This window comes from Marmota monax, unplaced genomic scaffold (assembly GCF_021218885.2).
Source record: "Marmota monax isolate L192 unplaced genomic scaffold, Marmota_monax_Labrador192_F-V1.1 WCK01_AAM20220418_F8-fsc00126, whole genome shotgun sequence".
NCBI lineage: Eukaryota > Metazoa > Chordata > Mammalia > Rodentia > Sciuridae > Marmota > Marmota monax.
In genome coordinates, this window is record NW_026695245.1 from 3996376 (window position 1) to 4013382 (window position 17007).

At 42.1% G+C, this 17007-nt stretch overlaps 1 protein-coding gene across 2 annotated transcripts in view; it reads left to right on the forward strand.

Moving 5' to 3' along the window:
• The window catches only part of Npc1 (NPC intracellular cholesterol transporter 1), a 51330-nt gene that overhangs the window by 24765 nt on the left and 9558 nt on the right, over positions 1–17007 (forward strand). The window contains exons 8-18 of one of the 2 annotated variants that reach the window (XM_046433683.2): positions 184–605; positions 1800–2026; positions 4541–4641; positions 7115–7217; positions 10518–10707; positions 12248–12430; positions 13146–13260; positions 14877–15004; positions 15108–15248; positions 16125–16214; positions 16604–16794. In XM_046433683.2, the coding sequence (XP_046289639.1) occupies positions 184–605; positions 1800–2026; positions 4541–4641; positions 7115–7217; positions 10518–10707; positions 12248–12430; positions 13146–13260; positions 14877–15004; positions 15108–15248; positions 16125–16214; positions 16604–16794 (1891 nt within the window). The remainder of the gene's footprint in view (positions 1–183; positions 606–1799; positions 2027–4540; positions 4642–7114; positions 7218–10517; positions 10708–12247; positions 12431–13145; positions 13261–14876; positions 15005–15107; positions 15249–16124; positions 16215–16603; positions 16795–17007) is intronic. The other variant, XM_046433693.2, reaches the window with a different exon arrangement.

Genomic DNA, 17007 nt, shown 5'->3' on the forward strand with positions numbered 1-17007 from the left:
AAGCCCTCGGGTGAGCATCTTTCCACCCAGGAGTGCATCAGTGTCCATTGTGGGTAGCCAAAAAGAATAGCTTCCCCAAGCAGACAGAGAGCACAGGGCCTGGGGTGTCAGTTGTGTCACCCAGGGGGCTGGACTCCCAGCACGTGCAGTGGTAGCTAATGCTGTCCCTGTTCCGACTTTCAGGAATGGCCTGGCTCTTAACCTCCACCCTCCTTTCCTCTCCCGCTCTTCCAGGGGCGGCGTCCTGCTGCGACCGGCTTGGTGCCGCCTTCGAGGGCTGTTTGAGGCGCTTCTTCACCCAGTGGGGATCTTACTGTGTCCGAAACCCTGGCTGCATCATTTTCTTCTCACTGGTCTTCATCGCCGCATGTTCTTCAGGCCTGGCATTTGTGCGGGTCACCACCAATCCAGTTGACCTCTGGTCATCTGCCAGCAGCCAGGCCCGCCAGGATAAAGAGTACTTTGACACACACTTTGGGCCTTTCTTCCGGACAGAGCAGCTCATCATCCGGGCCCCCAATACCAGCAAACACATTTACCAGCCATACCCCGCAGGAGCCGACGTGCCCTTTGGACCCCCACTTGACAAAGAGATTTTGCACCAGGTATTCTGCCATTAGTAGATGTCCATCCATCTGGCTTTTACATGTAGACCAATTCTGTCCAATACAGATTTGGGGCTGACTGTTGTGGTATCTCTTAAATCTTTAAGCATTAAAGTAAAGGTGTTTTCACTTATTTTTCAAGATAGTGGTGCTAGTCATTGAATTTAATAAAAAATTTACTGTTGCCTGCTTTTGGATTGACTTCAAACAGCAGGTCCTGCCTTTTTCTTGAAATTGAGATGAACAGAGGAAGGTCTAAGTAGCATTTCTCTGTTAAAGCAGAATATATTTATGAGGAATTTACCTAGGGAATCCATCGATTTTTTTTTTTTTTTCCTTGTGTTAGAGTAAAATGAAAGGACCCAAAGGAATGAATTTATTTATGCTGTCCTGGGGTCCGGGGCAGGAACTGCTGGATCATTACTAATCCAAGGTCTAGGAATGAAATTATTGTGACCTGAATGTTAGCTGCCATCCGTAGTTAGTGGAAGATACACTTGGGAAGAGATCCATCTGTTTCTCTTACAAAGGCCTTTAGAATTTCCTGTTGTCCTTCATATTTGCTACGGAAATCTGTACCTGTGAATAAACGACATCTACTTCTTTAATAAATGATTATTCATTACAGTCACCCAAATTTTCCTTTAAATATTGTCCTTGTCTACATAAAGTGTGAGATTTTTCAAAGCATTGAAATGTGCCAAAAATTTTAATGGAATTTTTCTTTCTCTACCTAGTGACTGACTGTTCCATTTTCCTAGCTTGTTGCAAAAGATGAACAGCACAGACATTTACTTTCGAGACTATAGTCTATATTGGAAAATATGGGCGTATACATAAATGATTGTAGCACAGAGCCAGGCATGTGTTTTGGTGTGTTTTGGGAAGGGGGAGTGTTGGGAAGACCAGGCATCACACTCTAGTCTACTCTGTGGCTGCTTGTTAGTGGCTGCTGGAGACAGGTGAGGAGAGATGGTTGTGGATGCTGTACTGAAATCAATCTGATCACATATCCCCTCCCCATCTCTGGACAACTCTTACCTCACCAGATACTTTACTACAGTGTGCCTGAACCTCTTAGGATGTGTTTTCCTCAAAGACTTTTTCTTCTAACCTCTCACAATACTAGTTATTAAAGATTTGAAGAAATCTGACATCTTTCTGGGTTTGCTTATTTTTAAAATCTTCTTTCAGGTTCTTGACTTACAAACAGCCCTTGAAAGTATTACCGCAAATTATAACAACGAGACTGTGACACTTCAAGACATCTGCTTGGCCCCTCTCTCACCTTATAACAAGAATTGCACCATTTTGAGTGTGTTAAATTACTTCCAGAACAGCCATTCTGCACTGGACCATCAAGTAGGGGATGACTTCTTTGTGTATGCCGATTATCACACGCACTTTCTGTACTGTACACGGTAAGTGGCAGCAGCCAACCATTTGTTTATCCTGCCAATATTCGAGCACTTCTTTTTGCTTTCACCACTCATGGTACTAGAGACCCATCAGTGAACCAACAGAGCAATGCGTACCCCGCGAAGCTCACATCTTAATGAATGGGAACTGGCAATCAGTAAATACAGTCATATGTTTCTTCTCAATGAGGACCCATTCTGAGAAATTCATTGATAGTTAATTCTTTATTGTGGGAACATATCATGGAGTATGTTTACACAAAATAAGGCAGCTATGACATCTCTAGGCAATATAATCTTGAGGAACCCACTATCATGTGTAGTCCATCATTGTCAGAAACGCTATTGTATGGCATACTGGATATATATGCTCTCGTGTCAGTAAAAGATTAGTGTTGGGAAAGACAAATAAGGCTTAGCAAAAAAAGGAATGAGTTTTAGAGAAGAAACTTGCACAAAAGACAGCCTGTGGATATCACAGGAAAAAGTGTTTACAGCAGAATAAGCAGCATGGGCAAAGGCTCTAGAGTGGGCGCTTCCTTGGTGTGTAATCCAGGATCGATCTTTAACTCTTGCCTGGGTCAATAACAGTTTGATGTCCACACCTACTCCCCTAAGATTTGAAGGTAGAATCTTATTGAGCTTGTGCCTGTTTTTCATGTGTAACCTGATATCCTAGTACCTAGCTGTGTTTAAAGCATGTCACCTCCTTTTGAGGAGTTGGGGAGAACTGGCATGCAGTTTTAGATTAGAAGGCCTTAAGCTGCTTCCCTTGGGAGGCCTGCATCTGGCTGGGCAGGGATTCTTTAAAATTGGGATTAGTTGCCCAAGGAAGCTGTGCTTAGGTGATCTTTGAGGGGAGCTTTGGGCTTATTCAGTCTTCCATCTCTGAATGCTCCAGAGGTGGCCTGAGGGCGATTGTTCAGCGATGTGAACAACCACAGTGGCTTTGTGTTCACCACAGGAACAGGAAAAATACCTCCATGTCTCTTTTGATTGCATTGCTTAACTCACTGTGTCTCAAGAGCTGAGCACTCTGGTTTCTGGTTGTCAGGAACTCTGGTGACCCTAAATTTTGTTGTTCAAATGTGACTGCTCAGGCTGTTGGTCAGTGTTCATTCTGTTTCAAGGACGTTGCCTCTTAAACATGAGTTGTACTCATAAAACAATAAATAAATGTATGCCTGTGTGCCTCAAAACAGCATTGTAGACAGGGCAGACGGTACGAGGGGACTGTGGGTAACCAGGAGGGTATGTGGGTGATAAATATGATATTACGTAATTGCTTTCTATATTTCAGAGGGAAAAACTATTTTCTGTTTTACAAAATAAAGCCAAAAGAATTGGGGGGAGAGGTGTGTGAGACTTGGGTTTTATCAAAGGGCCTGGTTTAGACAGGCATGGAAGCCCTTCTGGGACAGTTCCCATGACAGGCTGTGTGGCTTGGTTTTTTCATGACTCCGGCCTGTCTCTCGTTTTCACTCCTTTCCACATGCACATCCCAAAGGAACAACAGACTTGGCCTTCCCAGAGTCAGGGCTAGACTTCTTTCCCTGGTGTCTTTGAATGGCATTGACATCTACCAGTGAAGCCAACATGAGGCTCTATCCCTGACTTCCTCCTCTCGCCTTCCTCATGTGATTGTGGTGAATCTTAACCTCTCCAGGTCCTTCCTGCTGTGACAGTCAGGCTGTGGGATGAAGGACCTCACAGCAGCTCCGAAGAGCAGGTCCTCTGTGCAGACCTCCCTGAGCTCCCAGCTGAGTTCTGGCTGCCGACTGCCTTGAAATGCTCATTCTCCTCACACAGAGTAGCCATCTACCCGTGCTCTCTTGCCTGGGCCATTGCACAAACTTCCTGACTGCCCTCCCACCTTCCTGTTTCTTTCCCACTCCCCAGACCTCCTCCCACTTTGCCACTGATTTTTTTGGAAAACAGCTCATGACATCCCTTCCCCAGACATCTCTGACTGTTCCCCAGTGCCTTCAGGGTTAGAATTAAACCACTTAGCCTGGCATCGATCAGATCCTTATTTTTGCCATTGTTCATCCTTTCCAGCCCTGCCCCCTCCCTTAGGAGCATCCTTTGTCTGCACCTCATATGCAAGGCCAGGTCTTACTGTGCCCTGACCACCTTCCTCTTGCTCTTGCCTCCTCTTACACACCTGTTCTCTCCCCCAGGGTGTATGGAGCAGCTCTTTGCTGCTGAATTGCCCTTATACTTAGAAATGTGGTCTAGAACCACATCTCTACAGGTCTCCTTCTGGTGGCAGTTTTCTCCTCGTGTCATTTGCCCCCTCCTCTGTACCCACACAGCACCAGACACCAGGGCCAGGTCTTCTGCCTTTAGTCCAGGGAATCCAAGTTCTGAGTGGCTCATGACGGACAGTATCATCCAACTCAGGAACCTTAGGGCCCACCTTCTACTTAGAATACAGTTAGCCACAGTAAGTGTTTGCTGTCTAAATGTCCATGATGTCTTGAGGCTTATTCTAAGTGTTTTCTGATCTCTGGGCAGGGCTCCTGCCTCTCTGAATGATACAAGTCTGCTGCATGATCCTTGCCTCGGTACATTCGGTGGACCCGTGTTCCCGTGGCTTGTGCTGGGAGGCTACGATGGTAAGTAAGAGAAGCTGAGCTTCTCCTAGTAATCCTGGTTCCATCATGCAGTTAAGGGTGGTTAGGAAGATTTCATAAATGGAGCAACCTTCTTAATTCCCTGACTGTTGAATCTTAAATATAATATTTTCTTTGGCTTTGGCTTTGTGTTTTACTTTGGATTTAAAAGAAGTGGATTATGTTTACCTTTTAGGTCACACATGCCTTTGAGAAGCTGTTAAAGGCTAAGGACATTTTCCCAGAATAGTGTAGTTGTGTTGTTGGTCAATTGCAAGGAGGTCACAGACCTGGAAGCTTACCAGCAGAATGTCTCAGGAGGCCATGACCTCAGGTTCAGAACCCACGTAATGGGGAAGGAATAAAAATCCAAAGTTGGTGTTTTTTTTGTTGTTGTTGTTGTGTTTTTTGTCCCCTTCTAAACCATCCAGGACAATCTGGATACCTTTATAGTGGGAAGAACATTCTTCGCTGGTTTCTGTGGCATCTAGGACAGATGGGGTAGATAAAATGGGGTGGTGATTCACGCGACATCTTTGGCATCTGAAGCCTCCCTGCAGGCTCAACAGGTTTTTCCCTAGCTGATGAAGAGGCCAGCTAGGTTTTCTTCCCTTGGCTCAGAAGCAGGAGAGAACTTGTGATCTGTATTTAAAATTGACTCTGCCCTATATAATAAAATGCCATTTCTAATCGTAGGGAAAGCATGACATCAGCAGCTGGCTAGCCAAAGGGAAAAAAATTAAAACTGTCCTCTTCCTTATTCCTTCTACCAAAATAAACTCCACATAGATCAAAGATCGAAATGTGAAAAGTAAAACTGTTGGAGAACTGGAAGATCATACAGGAATATGGGAGGATTTTTCCCCCTAGTACTGGGGACTGAATCCAGACCTCACACACGGTAGGCAAGCAAGCACTCTACCCCCTGAGCTATATCCCCAGCCCCTACAGGAGGAATTTTTTAAAATAATTTTGAAATGACAAACACATTTTGAAATAAGAAAACTGGAAAGCCACAAAAGGAAAGACTGATGGATTTGACTACATAAAAAATTTTGAATGCTTGGGTGGAGAACAAACATACAGTTAAAAACTGGCAAGAAACTGAAAAACAACAACAACAAAGAATTAGCATTCGTAACAGCTTTTCCTTAGCACTGTGAAACCACAAAGAAGTGGTTGAAAGTTAACAGAAGCAGCAATACAAATGGCATTTAATTATATGGAGGAAATGTTCCTGTTCCCTCCTGATGGTAAAATGCATCTCACTTCAGTCTTTCTACCTAACAAATTGACAAAGGCCTAAACGAGTTGATAAAACCTTGTGTTGGTGAAACATGGGAGCTCTACTATTATTGCTGAAAATGTAAATTGGTTACGCAAAAGTCAATTCCAGGAAGATGGGATTTTTCTTTTACTCCCTGATATATATCCACAGGACCTAAAGTAAGGCCTGGCACAAATTAGTTCTCAGTAAGTGTTTTGTTAAAGGTATAACAAAACTGCTGTCCTCTTTGGACAGCAGTTTGTGAGAATTTATCAAAAATAGAAAGTAACATAGTTTTTTTTTTAATATTTATTTTTTAGTTGTAGTTGGACACAATATCTTTATTTATTTATTTTTATGGGATATTGGGGATTGAATCCAGGACCTCGCTTGTGCTAGGCGAGCACTCTACCACTGAGCCACAACCCCAGCCACCCCTTTTTTTTTTTTAATATTTATATTTTAGCTGTAGTTGGACACAATATTGGCACATAGTTTTTGACTCAGGGATTATGCTGTAATATTTGATCCTATGAATATGTACTTTACATACTAAAAATATACTATATATATTTATACATCTATGGATATATAAATAGTTATAGTAATTTTGTAATAGAAAAATTGCAAGAATGTCCATCAATTGGGAATTGGTTGAATTATACTGGCAAATAGCATGCTTCAGGAGAAGATTAAAAAGCTCTATATGTACTAAAATGGAGCGGTCTCCAAGATACAGAATTTTAAATTGTAATGTGTAGAACAGTATGTTACCATTTGTGTAAGTAAAAAGGAAAAGGGAAGAATATCCATATGGGTTTGCTTGTGTGCGCATGGTGCAGCTTCTGGACAGATTCACAAATGGCCACAGCATGGAAAGAGAAGCAAAGAATGGAATGGAGAAAGGAAGGGGAGAAAGTTCTCACATAACACCTTTCTCTTCTGTTTGAAATTTTTACCATATATGTACTGTGTAGTTTGAGGGGAAAAATCATTCTCCCTGAATTATAACTGTCCCCTTCAGACAGGGAAGCCTGTTCACTAACCAAGATACTCATAGACCATTTCTTGTTTGGTCTTAGAGCACAGACTCCATTTGTCTCCAGTGAGAAATCAGATCAGCTACTGTGTTGTGATTTCCTCCTTGTATTTATCTGATTTTCTACATGCTCATAATCTGCTTTTTGATGTCACGTTTTACCTTTCTAGATCAAAACTACAATAATGCCACTGCTCTCGTGATTACCTTCCCTGTCAATAATTACTACAATGATACAGAGAAGCTCCAGAGGGCCCAGGCCTGGGAAAAAGAGTGAGTCACTATTGAATAAACAAACTGTCCTTGCTTTTTGTGAAGCTGGATATTTGCAACAAGCCCTTGAACTTCATTCTCTAACTTAGCCAGCATGAGTTCTAAGATATGTAATATTTTTCACTTGCTAAGAATTGTGCTCAGAAGAAATCTTTGGACATACTTACATATAAATAGATGTTTTAAGCAGGTATTCTTACCCAGGAAGGCAAAGCATGCACAAATGCACCTTGCCTTTTTTCTAACAGCAAAATTGGGAGCACACTGTACAGCAATGAGGGATGGGTACAGTAGAATATTATGCACTTATTAATGAGAACAAGGTAAGTAAATGATTCCAGATCTAGTAAAAGCTGTAATCAGCATATTTACATGAACATAAGCTGTTCATGCGGTTCATGAATATAAACTGTTCAAGTAGATGGCCTGAAAAACTTAACTGTGTTCTTAACCTCTCAGAACATGGCAAGAGAAGTGTCAGGAAGATGGGGGACTTTAACTCTTCATACCCTTCTGTACTTTTTTGTTTGGTACTTGTGGCACTGGGGATTGAACCTAGGGCCTTGCACATGCTAGGCAAGCACTCTACCAGTAAGCTGCATCCCCCACTCTTTTTTTATTTTGAGACAGGGTCTTGCTTAAGATACCCAGGCTGGCCTCAGTCTGCAGGATCTTCTGACCTCAGCCTCTTACATAGCTGTTATTACAGATATGTGCCAATCAGCACAATTTTTAAAACAGTTTTATTGAGATGATGTAAACCATAGAGTTCACTCATTTGAAGTGTAGTTTAATGGCTTTAGTGTATTCACACATATGGTCAACCATCACTACAGTCAATTTTAGAACACTTGGATTATCTTGGAATGAAACACTGTATCCTTTAGCTGTCACCTACCTTTTCTCATCTTCTTCATTCACCGCTATAAACAATCACTAATCTACTTTCTGTCTTCATACATTTTCCTAGTTTAGACTTTTATATGGTTGGAATCATTTTTGTGGGCTTTTGTGTTTGGCTTCTTCCCCTTAGCGCGTTTTCAAAGTTCATCCACGTTCTCACATCTTTTTATGACCAAATAATATTCCATTATGTAGTTCTACCATATGTATTTGCCCATTCATCAATTGATGCACATTTGAGTTATTTCTGTCTTTTGTCTATAATGAATAATGCTGCTATGAATATTTTTATAAGTTTTCATTTCTCTTAGGTATATATCTAAGAGTAGAATTGCTAGATCATGTGGTAACTCTACCTTTAGTTGTTTGAAGAACTGCTGGACTCTTTTCCAGTATGTGATGGTTCCAGTTTCCACACTTCTATGCCAGCACTTGTTATTATCTGCCTTTTAGATTCTAGCCATCCTACTGGATATAAAGTAGTATGTCGTTGTGGTTTTCATTAGCATTTTCCTAATGATGAAAAATTTTAGGCATCTTTTCATGTACTTAATTCTCCATCTTCCTTGGAGAAATATCTATTCATATGGTTTGCCCATTTTTTTATTATTGATTTTTAAGAAATTTTTATATATTCTTTATCAGATATATGACTTCCAAATATTTGCTCCCATTCTATTGGGTCTTTTTTTGGTTGTTGCTTTTTTGATGCACAAAAATTTTTTAATTTTGAAGAGATTCAGTTGTTTTTTTTTTTTTTTCTTTTCTGGCTTCTTGCCTTTGTCCCAACACGGGCAGCCCTTGGTAGAATGGGCTGGCTACAAAGCAAAACCTAAGAAAACCAGAACGACCTAGAAACCGCAGGACACAGAAAATATTTTCATAAAGCGGAGGCAGGGTGGGCTAGCCGATTATACAGATCGAGCTTCTATACTAAAAAGGCAAAATGGAGCCTGCGCTTGCTTTATATATATCAGGGAACACCAAAGGCTTTCCATAACATGTTCTTCACAAAAAGGTAGAAGGTGGGCTGTCCATTCCCAACAGGTTACGCCCATCTCCACAGCTTCTGTGAGGGACCTTCCTAGTAGAGTGGAGATAAAGGTCCCTTGCCTTGGGCAATCTACTGTGTGGGAGAGCCATGGATCATTCCCAAGGTTAAACCTAAAATCTCCCTGACTGCCATACTGAGAGAAGACCCTCAAGTAATTCACGGGTGGCTTCCCGCAGTGCCTCAGACTTTCAGTGTCATGTCCAAGAAACCATCGTCTAATCCAAGAACATGGGGGTTTACTCTGTGTTTTCTCCTGGGAGTTTTATAGTCTTAGCTCTTACATTCAGCAATCTGATCCCTGGAGTTAATTTTTGTGTGAGGTGAGGGTCCAGGTTCATCCTTTTTCTTGTAACTCTCCAGTTGTCCTACAGCATTTGTTGAAAAGGTTTTTCTTTCCCACTGAAGAGTCTTGGCATCCTTATCAAAAATTAATTAATCCCTGACACATGGCATGTTTCTGGACTCTCAAAAATTTGTTCCTTTGATCTGTGTCTCTTCTGGTGACAGTATAATGGTGTCTTTATTACTATTGTTTTCTAGGAAGTTTTGAAATTGGGAAGTGCAAGTCCTACTTTCTCTTCTTGAAAAAGTTGTCTTGGCTATTCTTAGCCAGGCAATTGCATGTGAGTTTTAGAATCAACTTATCAGTTTCTGCAAGAATCAGCTGGGATTCTGATGGCCTACTTTTTTTTTGGAACTGGGGGTCGAACTGGGCCAGGGCTTTGCAAATGCGAGGCAGATGCTTTCTCATTGAGCTACATCATCCCAGCCTGATTCTGATAAATTTTGCATTGTTGAATGAATTTTTATGTTCATTAAAGTGTACTGCACATAGATATCTTTTTTTAACCTTAATTTTATTTTACTTTTTTTTAATATTTTATTTTGGTTGTAGTTAAACAATACCTTTACTTATTTTTATGTGGTGCTGAGGATCGAACCCAGGGCCTCGCACGTGATAGGTGAGCGCTCTACTGCTGAGCCACAACCCCAGCCCATATAGATATCTTTTTTAAAAAAACAAAACACACACAGGCAGAACATGAACCTATTTTAAACTTGTTCCAAATCTGTTTTAAATGGTAGAAAGTTCAAGACTCTGTGACGGAGTGCTTGCCTAACATGCTTGGGGTTTGATCCCCAGCATCTCGCCCACCAAAAAAAAGGAATTCAGCTTGACAAGGACTGTGGCGGTGTTTCACACCTTTTAGGCTCCAGTGTTGAAACTCCTAATGCAGGGCAAAGGTTAAGTGTGGCCTTTGCTCTTAAAAGTTGGGAAAGAAGCTCTTACTTATCTGTCACTTAGTTTTAACTAAAACTGTTAAATTTTGCTTATCCTTTAGGTTTATTAATTTTGTGAAAAACTACAAGAATCCAAATCTGACCATTTCTTTCACTACTGAACGAAGTATTGAAGATGAACTAAATCGTGAAAGTAATGGGGATATCTTCACTGTTGTCATTAGCTACGCCATCATGTTTCTGTATATTTCCCTAGCCTTGGGGCACATCAAAAGCTGTCGCAGGCTTCTGGTAAGTGTGTGTGTGTGTGGGGGGGGGGGATTGTATTATGTGTATATTTCATGTTCCTATGTGTTTGTTATGTGTGTGTTAGAAATGGCAATGCCCGGTATGATGTTGTATTTAAGCCTCTACTTAGTCTTTTTTTTTTTTTTTTTCTTTGTACTGGGGATTGCACTCAGGGCTCCTTAACCTCTGAGCCACATCCCCAGAACCAAGAAATAGTCTCCTTTTTATTTTTTATTTTTTTATTGTTGTTGTGGTGGTGGTGCCGAGGATTAGAACCCAGGGCATTGTGCATGTAGGGCAAGCACTCTACCAACTGAGCTAGATCCCCAGTTCCCTTTTTATTTTTTATTTTGAGACAGTCTCACTAAGTTGCTTAGGCTGATTCTGAACTTGCGGTCTTCCTGCCTCAGCCTCCCAAGTTGTATTACATGTGTACTACCATGCCTTTGTATTACATGTGTACTACCACGCATGGTGCCTCTACTTATTCTTTTCTTTTATATCTATCTATCTATATATATATAACTATATATCTATATCTATCTATATCTATCTATCTATATATATATATATATATTTTTTTTTTTTAGTTGTCAATGGACCACTTATTTATTTGTATATGGTGCTGAGAATCGAACCTAGTGCCTCGCACATGCCAGGCAAGCACTCTAACCACTGAATAACAACCCTAGCCCCTCTACTTATTCTAAATTCATTAAGTCCTAAACTCTTTTTGAGCTGGGCACAGTGTTGTGTGCCTACAATCCCAGCTATTAAGGAGGCTGAGTTAGGAGAATTACAAGCCTGAGGCTAGCCTGGGCAACTGAGGGAGTCCCAGTCTCAAAACAAAACAGAAAGGGTTGGGGATGTAGCTTAGCGGTAACACACTTGTTTAGTATATATGAGGGCCTAGGTTTAATCCCTAGTACCACAACCAAAAAAAAAGGAAAACTTAGATGTATTGATGTACTGTTCCTTTTGAGGGACTCAGGTGCAAGCTGTGTGTTAATTACATGACAGTTCTGTTTCTTGCATCTATTTTCTTCAGTTTCAATTTTTTATTTCATCTTAATCCTAAAGTTCTTCACATTGTTTGTTTGTTCGTTTGTTTTTTCTAATTTGTCCACTCCATCACTAAGAATGTGAGCTTAGGAAATATGCTACTAGGAAAGACCTGGAAGTTTTTTCATCTCTCTCTCAAATTAGGAATTATCCTTTTTTTTTTTTTTTTTTGGTACTAGGGATTGAACTCGGGTATTCTACAACTGAGCCACATCCCCAGCCCTATTTTGTATTTTATTTAGAGATGGGGTCTCACTGAGTTGCTTGGCGCCTCACCGTTGCTGAGGCTGGCTTTGAACTCGCAATTCTCCTGCCTCAGCCTCCCAGGCCCCTGGGATTACAGGCGTGCGCCACCACACCCGGCTATACTTTTAATTCTAGGTTAGATAGACCCATGTAAAGCAGTAAAAATGAGGACCTTTTAGTAATCAATGGGCAAAACCTCCTCTAACTGACAACTTGTGTCTTCGTCACCTCTCAGGTGGATTCTAAAATCTCCCTAGGCATCACAGGGATCGTGATCGTGTTGAGCTCGGTGGCCTGCTCATTGGGTATCTTCAGCTACATGGGGACCCCATTGACCCTCATAGTGATTGAAGTCATCCCGTTCCTGGTGCTGGCTGTGGGGGTGGACAACATCTTCATCCTGGTGCAGACCTACCAGGTACGCATTCATCTTCCCAGGGAGCATGCCATGCCAGCATGGGGGCCTGTTAGCAGCTGGGCATTTGTCAGTGCAGACAGTGAGGAAGCTTTGTGTTATTGCCCTCTGTGGCTCACAGGTGTCCTGGTTTTATCTCGGATGTTTTGGTACCAAGAATTTCAGCCTTGTCTTTGGTAGGTGGCATAGATGTAAAGTGAAAATTTGATTTTTAAAGTATCTTTCCACATGTGCACGAAAAGGGCTAACATTTTGGGAATGCTTTTGGACATAGCTTATTAAAATAATTCTTAGCACAGTGTAGAAGAATGAGAGTTTTGTTCTAAGCGCCACTAAAAAGACCCAGAGTCAACATACAGCCCGCTGATGTAGAAAGTGGCCCCAGTTGGTCATCCTGAAGCCCCTGCCAGAGTGGAGAGTCAGTAGCATAGAAAAGAAGCATCATTTAAGGATCCAGCCACCTGCAGCCTGTGTTCCTGTATTCTTGTGATAACAGATTCAGTTCTTCCTTGGGTTTCTCACCTAAATACCTGGGCAGTGGTTCAGAAATACTCTGCTTCAACCTAAGAAGTTTGGAGTCCCCACCAAAGTTTATAGGGTTAGATATACTGCTAATCATCTACTAATAATTTTATATTATCAAATTAACACAAAGAAGCGAAGAGGTGGCATTTTTATTGAGAAATTTTAATGTTGCGTATTTAATTTTTTTTTTAAGAGAGATGAACGTCTTCAAGGGGAAACCCTGGATCAACAACTGGGCAGGGTCCTAGGAGAAGTGGCTCCTAGTATGTTCCTGTCATCCTTTTGCGAGACTTCAGCGTTTTTCTTTGGTAATTATGCTTTAAATTGTACCAGTCCTATAGTTTGCTGAGCCTGAGAATAGAAAGAGCTGGGTACTTGGATTTGTGCCCCTTCCTGCCTCTTCCTTTTGTCATTTTTATTCCATAATTGGACAGTTAATCACTGAGTGGAGAATAAGAACAATTGGTGACAGTATCTTGGGTATCAGTTTGCAAGTGCCTTCTTTCCTATGAGAGGCATTGGCCTGCAGGATGTTCTGGCTGTGTTTTGGTAGACAGTCTTCCTGTACACACCACTCACTGGGGAGGCAGCCTCCCCTAGGGGTTTATGCATCTTTCTTCAGTTCGAGGAGCTGGGATAAGCTGGAACAAAAAATCAGCCCTTCTATACTTCTTTTCTATGGAGACATCGCCAAGTAGACTCACGGGTCAGGCTGCTGGCTGCATCTCTGTAGTGAGTGAGGAGAAAAGCAGTTGTCCTCAATAGAGGAGGGTGGATTAGAAGCCATCAGCCCGGAGAAGATACTGTCTGTGGGTCACAGACCATAGTGCCTGCATGGTCCCAAGGTCACCTTCAGCAGGGACACTGTAGGATCTTCATTGATGGTAGTCTTTGAACACAGACATGCTGTCACCATGTTAGTCTCATTTCCACAAAGCTGAATGCTTTTGAAACCTGTGGCCTTTATTGTTCCTTTTGACGGACACAGGTGCAGAAGAAAAAGTTCTTTTTACTTTCGTCATTAGAAAACCCGTGCAAGGATAAGGATATTATTAGCAGCTGAGACTGTGCCTCAAGGTTGGAGTGATCTTGGGGAGATAGTTTGGGAGGAAGCTGTGGCACCCTGAGTGAGAGTGTCCCTCCTATAGAAGTAGTGACATGTGGCCAGCCCAGGATTGCAAGGTCTGATTTTTCTTTTTTTTCCCCAAAACTAGATTTTTGTGTTAAAACTATCTCATCATTAAATACTACTTTTTTTTTTTAGTGCTAGAGATTGAACCCCGGCCCGAGCCTTGTACAAGCTAGATAAATGCTCTTCCTTAGGGCCGTGCCCCTAGCCCAAATGCTGACTACTTATTAAGAAATATTTTTAAAATCCTAAAATGGACCACTGAAGTGTGGGCCAAGCAGTAAATATCTGGCCCAGTTTGAGTCTTACCCTGGTATCTTTGACTTGGAATACTCCTTTTTACTGTAACTTCACAGGGAGGCGAGCATTGTTGAAACAATAGCAGGTGGAAAACACAGTCCCTTCCTCAGAGTGAGACATATAAGTTACTCCAAGAAATAGCCTTATTTTTCATGGTTCTCAAATTGTAACGCACATAAATTTGCCTGAAAACCTGTTAAATATATTAGAGTTGAGGTTGAAGTACGCAATTGTGTCTTGGTTAAGCAGGATAGGGCCTGGGACCCGGAGTGTACTCCCCAGCTGGTCTGGTGCTGACATCATTTGGAAAAGCTCTGAGCTCTTAGACCCCATTCCTCTGCCAGTTTCCGTGTGGCAGCCATGCAGACTTCAGGGCGTACCTTCTTATGGGTCAGGCCTATGTGGCCCCTTATGTTCTTGTGTCCACATGAGTGTGACTTGCACAGATTCCTCTGCAGTGAGTGGAGTGACGCAGAGCTATTCCTGTCCCTGTAGGAGCCCTGTCGGTGATGCCAGCCGTCCACACTTTCTCTCTGTTTGCGGGATTGGCCGTCTTCATTGACTTCCTACTTCAGATTACCTGTTTCGTGAGTCTCTTGGGATTAGACATTCAACGTCAAGAGGTAAGTTGGTACCAGGGCTACAGTCCGTTTAATATGTGTTTGAAATCTAGATGAAGGAACCAGACGGTATTTTCTGTGACCTTTGTTCCTCTTTGTCCCTCAGAAAAATCGGCTGGACATCCTCTGCTGTGTGAAAGGTGCTGAAGATGGAAGCAGTGTCCAGGCCTCAGAAAGCTGCCTGTTTCGCTTCTTCAAAAACTCCTACTCTCCACTTCTGCTGAAGGACTGGATGCGACCCATTGTGGTATGCACCCCTCTGTGGTTTCTCTTTCTTCCCCGCAAGACAGATGTATCTCATGCCTTCGAAGAACTCACACAGCCCAAGAGGCAGATTGCTGACAGCTTTAACATGTATAAATAGTAAAATCCTTTTCTATCAAAGTTTTATCAGTCCCAATAAGCAATAGAGTTGTCAATTTTTTTTATTTTTAAATAATTATAAACTCATAGACTGTTGCAAAGGTAGTACAGATGGGACCCAGGTTTCCTGAACCCAGTTTTCCCCAGTGGTACATTTTACATAATTATAGGACAACATCAGAACCAGGACATGTCTGTCTGTGTGTGGGTGGGGGGGGGGGGTGCTGGGAAGGACATACTAAACAAATGCTCTACCATGGAGCTACACCTGCACCCCAGAACCAGGAATTTGATATTGACACAATGTGTGTGTAGTTTTGAGATATTATCACATTGTGCAGGGTCCCATGATCTTCACTGTAGTCAGGATTCAGAACTGTCCTATCACTGTCCAGACCCCTCATTGGTGCGCCCTCTCATTGCTAGATAGTGACCATTCTCTACTAAAAGAACACAAGGTAGTTTCCCATAACAGCAAAAAACAATAGTGATATTAACATTTTTTGAACATTTAGTATCAGTTGGGTACTAGGCTAAAATTGGAATTATCCCTGGATTTTAGAAAAGTCCTGCTTTGAAGTGTAGCTCAGTGGTAGAGCCCTTGCATGTACTACCACTGGGATTCCCAGCACTGAAAAACAAGAAAAAGAAAAGTCCTGTTTTGTGTGTGTGAGGGAGGGAGAGAGACTGATTTTATTTCTCTTCTTCAACTCATTGTTATATTAAACAGTTGCCATCTTACAATTCACTTTCATTCCAGGTTGCCGTATTTGTGGGTGTCCTGTCATTTAGTATTGCGGTCCTGAACAAAATAGAAATTGGATTGGATCAGTCTCTTTCAATGCCAGATGTAAGATATTTTCTTATTATTATTTTTTTACTTCAACTGGTAATGAGTAAAGTTTTCAGTAAATGCACATGGGCGTTGTGCCTGCTTCTCTGTGCAAAGGCAGCAGGCGATGGTGACAGTTGATCACATGATATAAGAACTGCCACCAGGCTGTGTCCGTGTGGGCCACCTTCACCTTCTGGGCTCTTTGGACACAGCCATTGAATGGAGGTCCAACCTGATTGGGATTGGCAGGAGGAGCACCCTGGAACCCAAGGAAGAGAATCGCAAATCCAGGCTGGAGGCGTCTCGGCCTGCTGGTGCCCTCTGAATTCTCAGTGACCGTCACCTCACTTAGTTACCATCAGATCATTCATACTTTCTCTCACCTTCTTTGGTCTTTCTTTCAGGACTCTTACGTCATAGATTACTTCAAATCCCTTGGTCAGTACCTGCACGCAGGTCCGCCTGTGTACTTTGTCCTGGAGGAAGGGCACAACTATACATCCCTACAGGGACAGAACATGGTGTGCGGCGGCATGGGCTGTGACAACGATTCCTTGGTGCAGCAGATATTTAACGCGGCTCAACTGGACAACTAGTCAGTACCACCTGCTCCTCATGTGCCTCAGCAGAAGCAGTAGGAACGGGCTCCCAGCCAGTCAGCTCGGGCCTGAAATTTCTCACTGAAAATAGACTTTCTTGGAAAAGTTGTTTTTAGTCAAAACATATGTTAAATCTAATTTAACCTAAGCAAAACCTTTCAAAGAACTAATTTGCTACCTGGTCCTTTGGAGGTTTTTTTCACTGACTT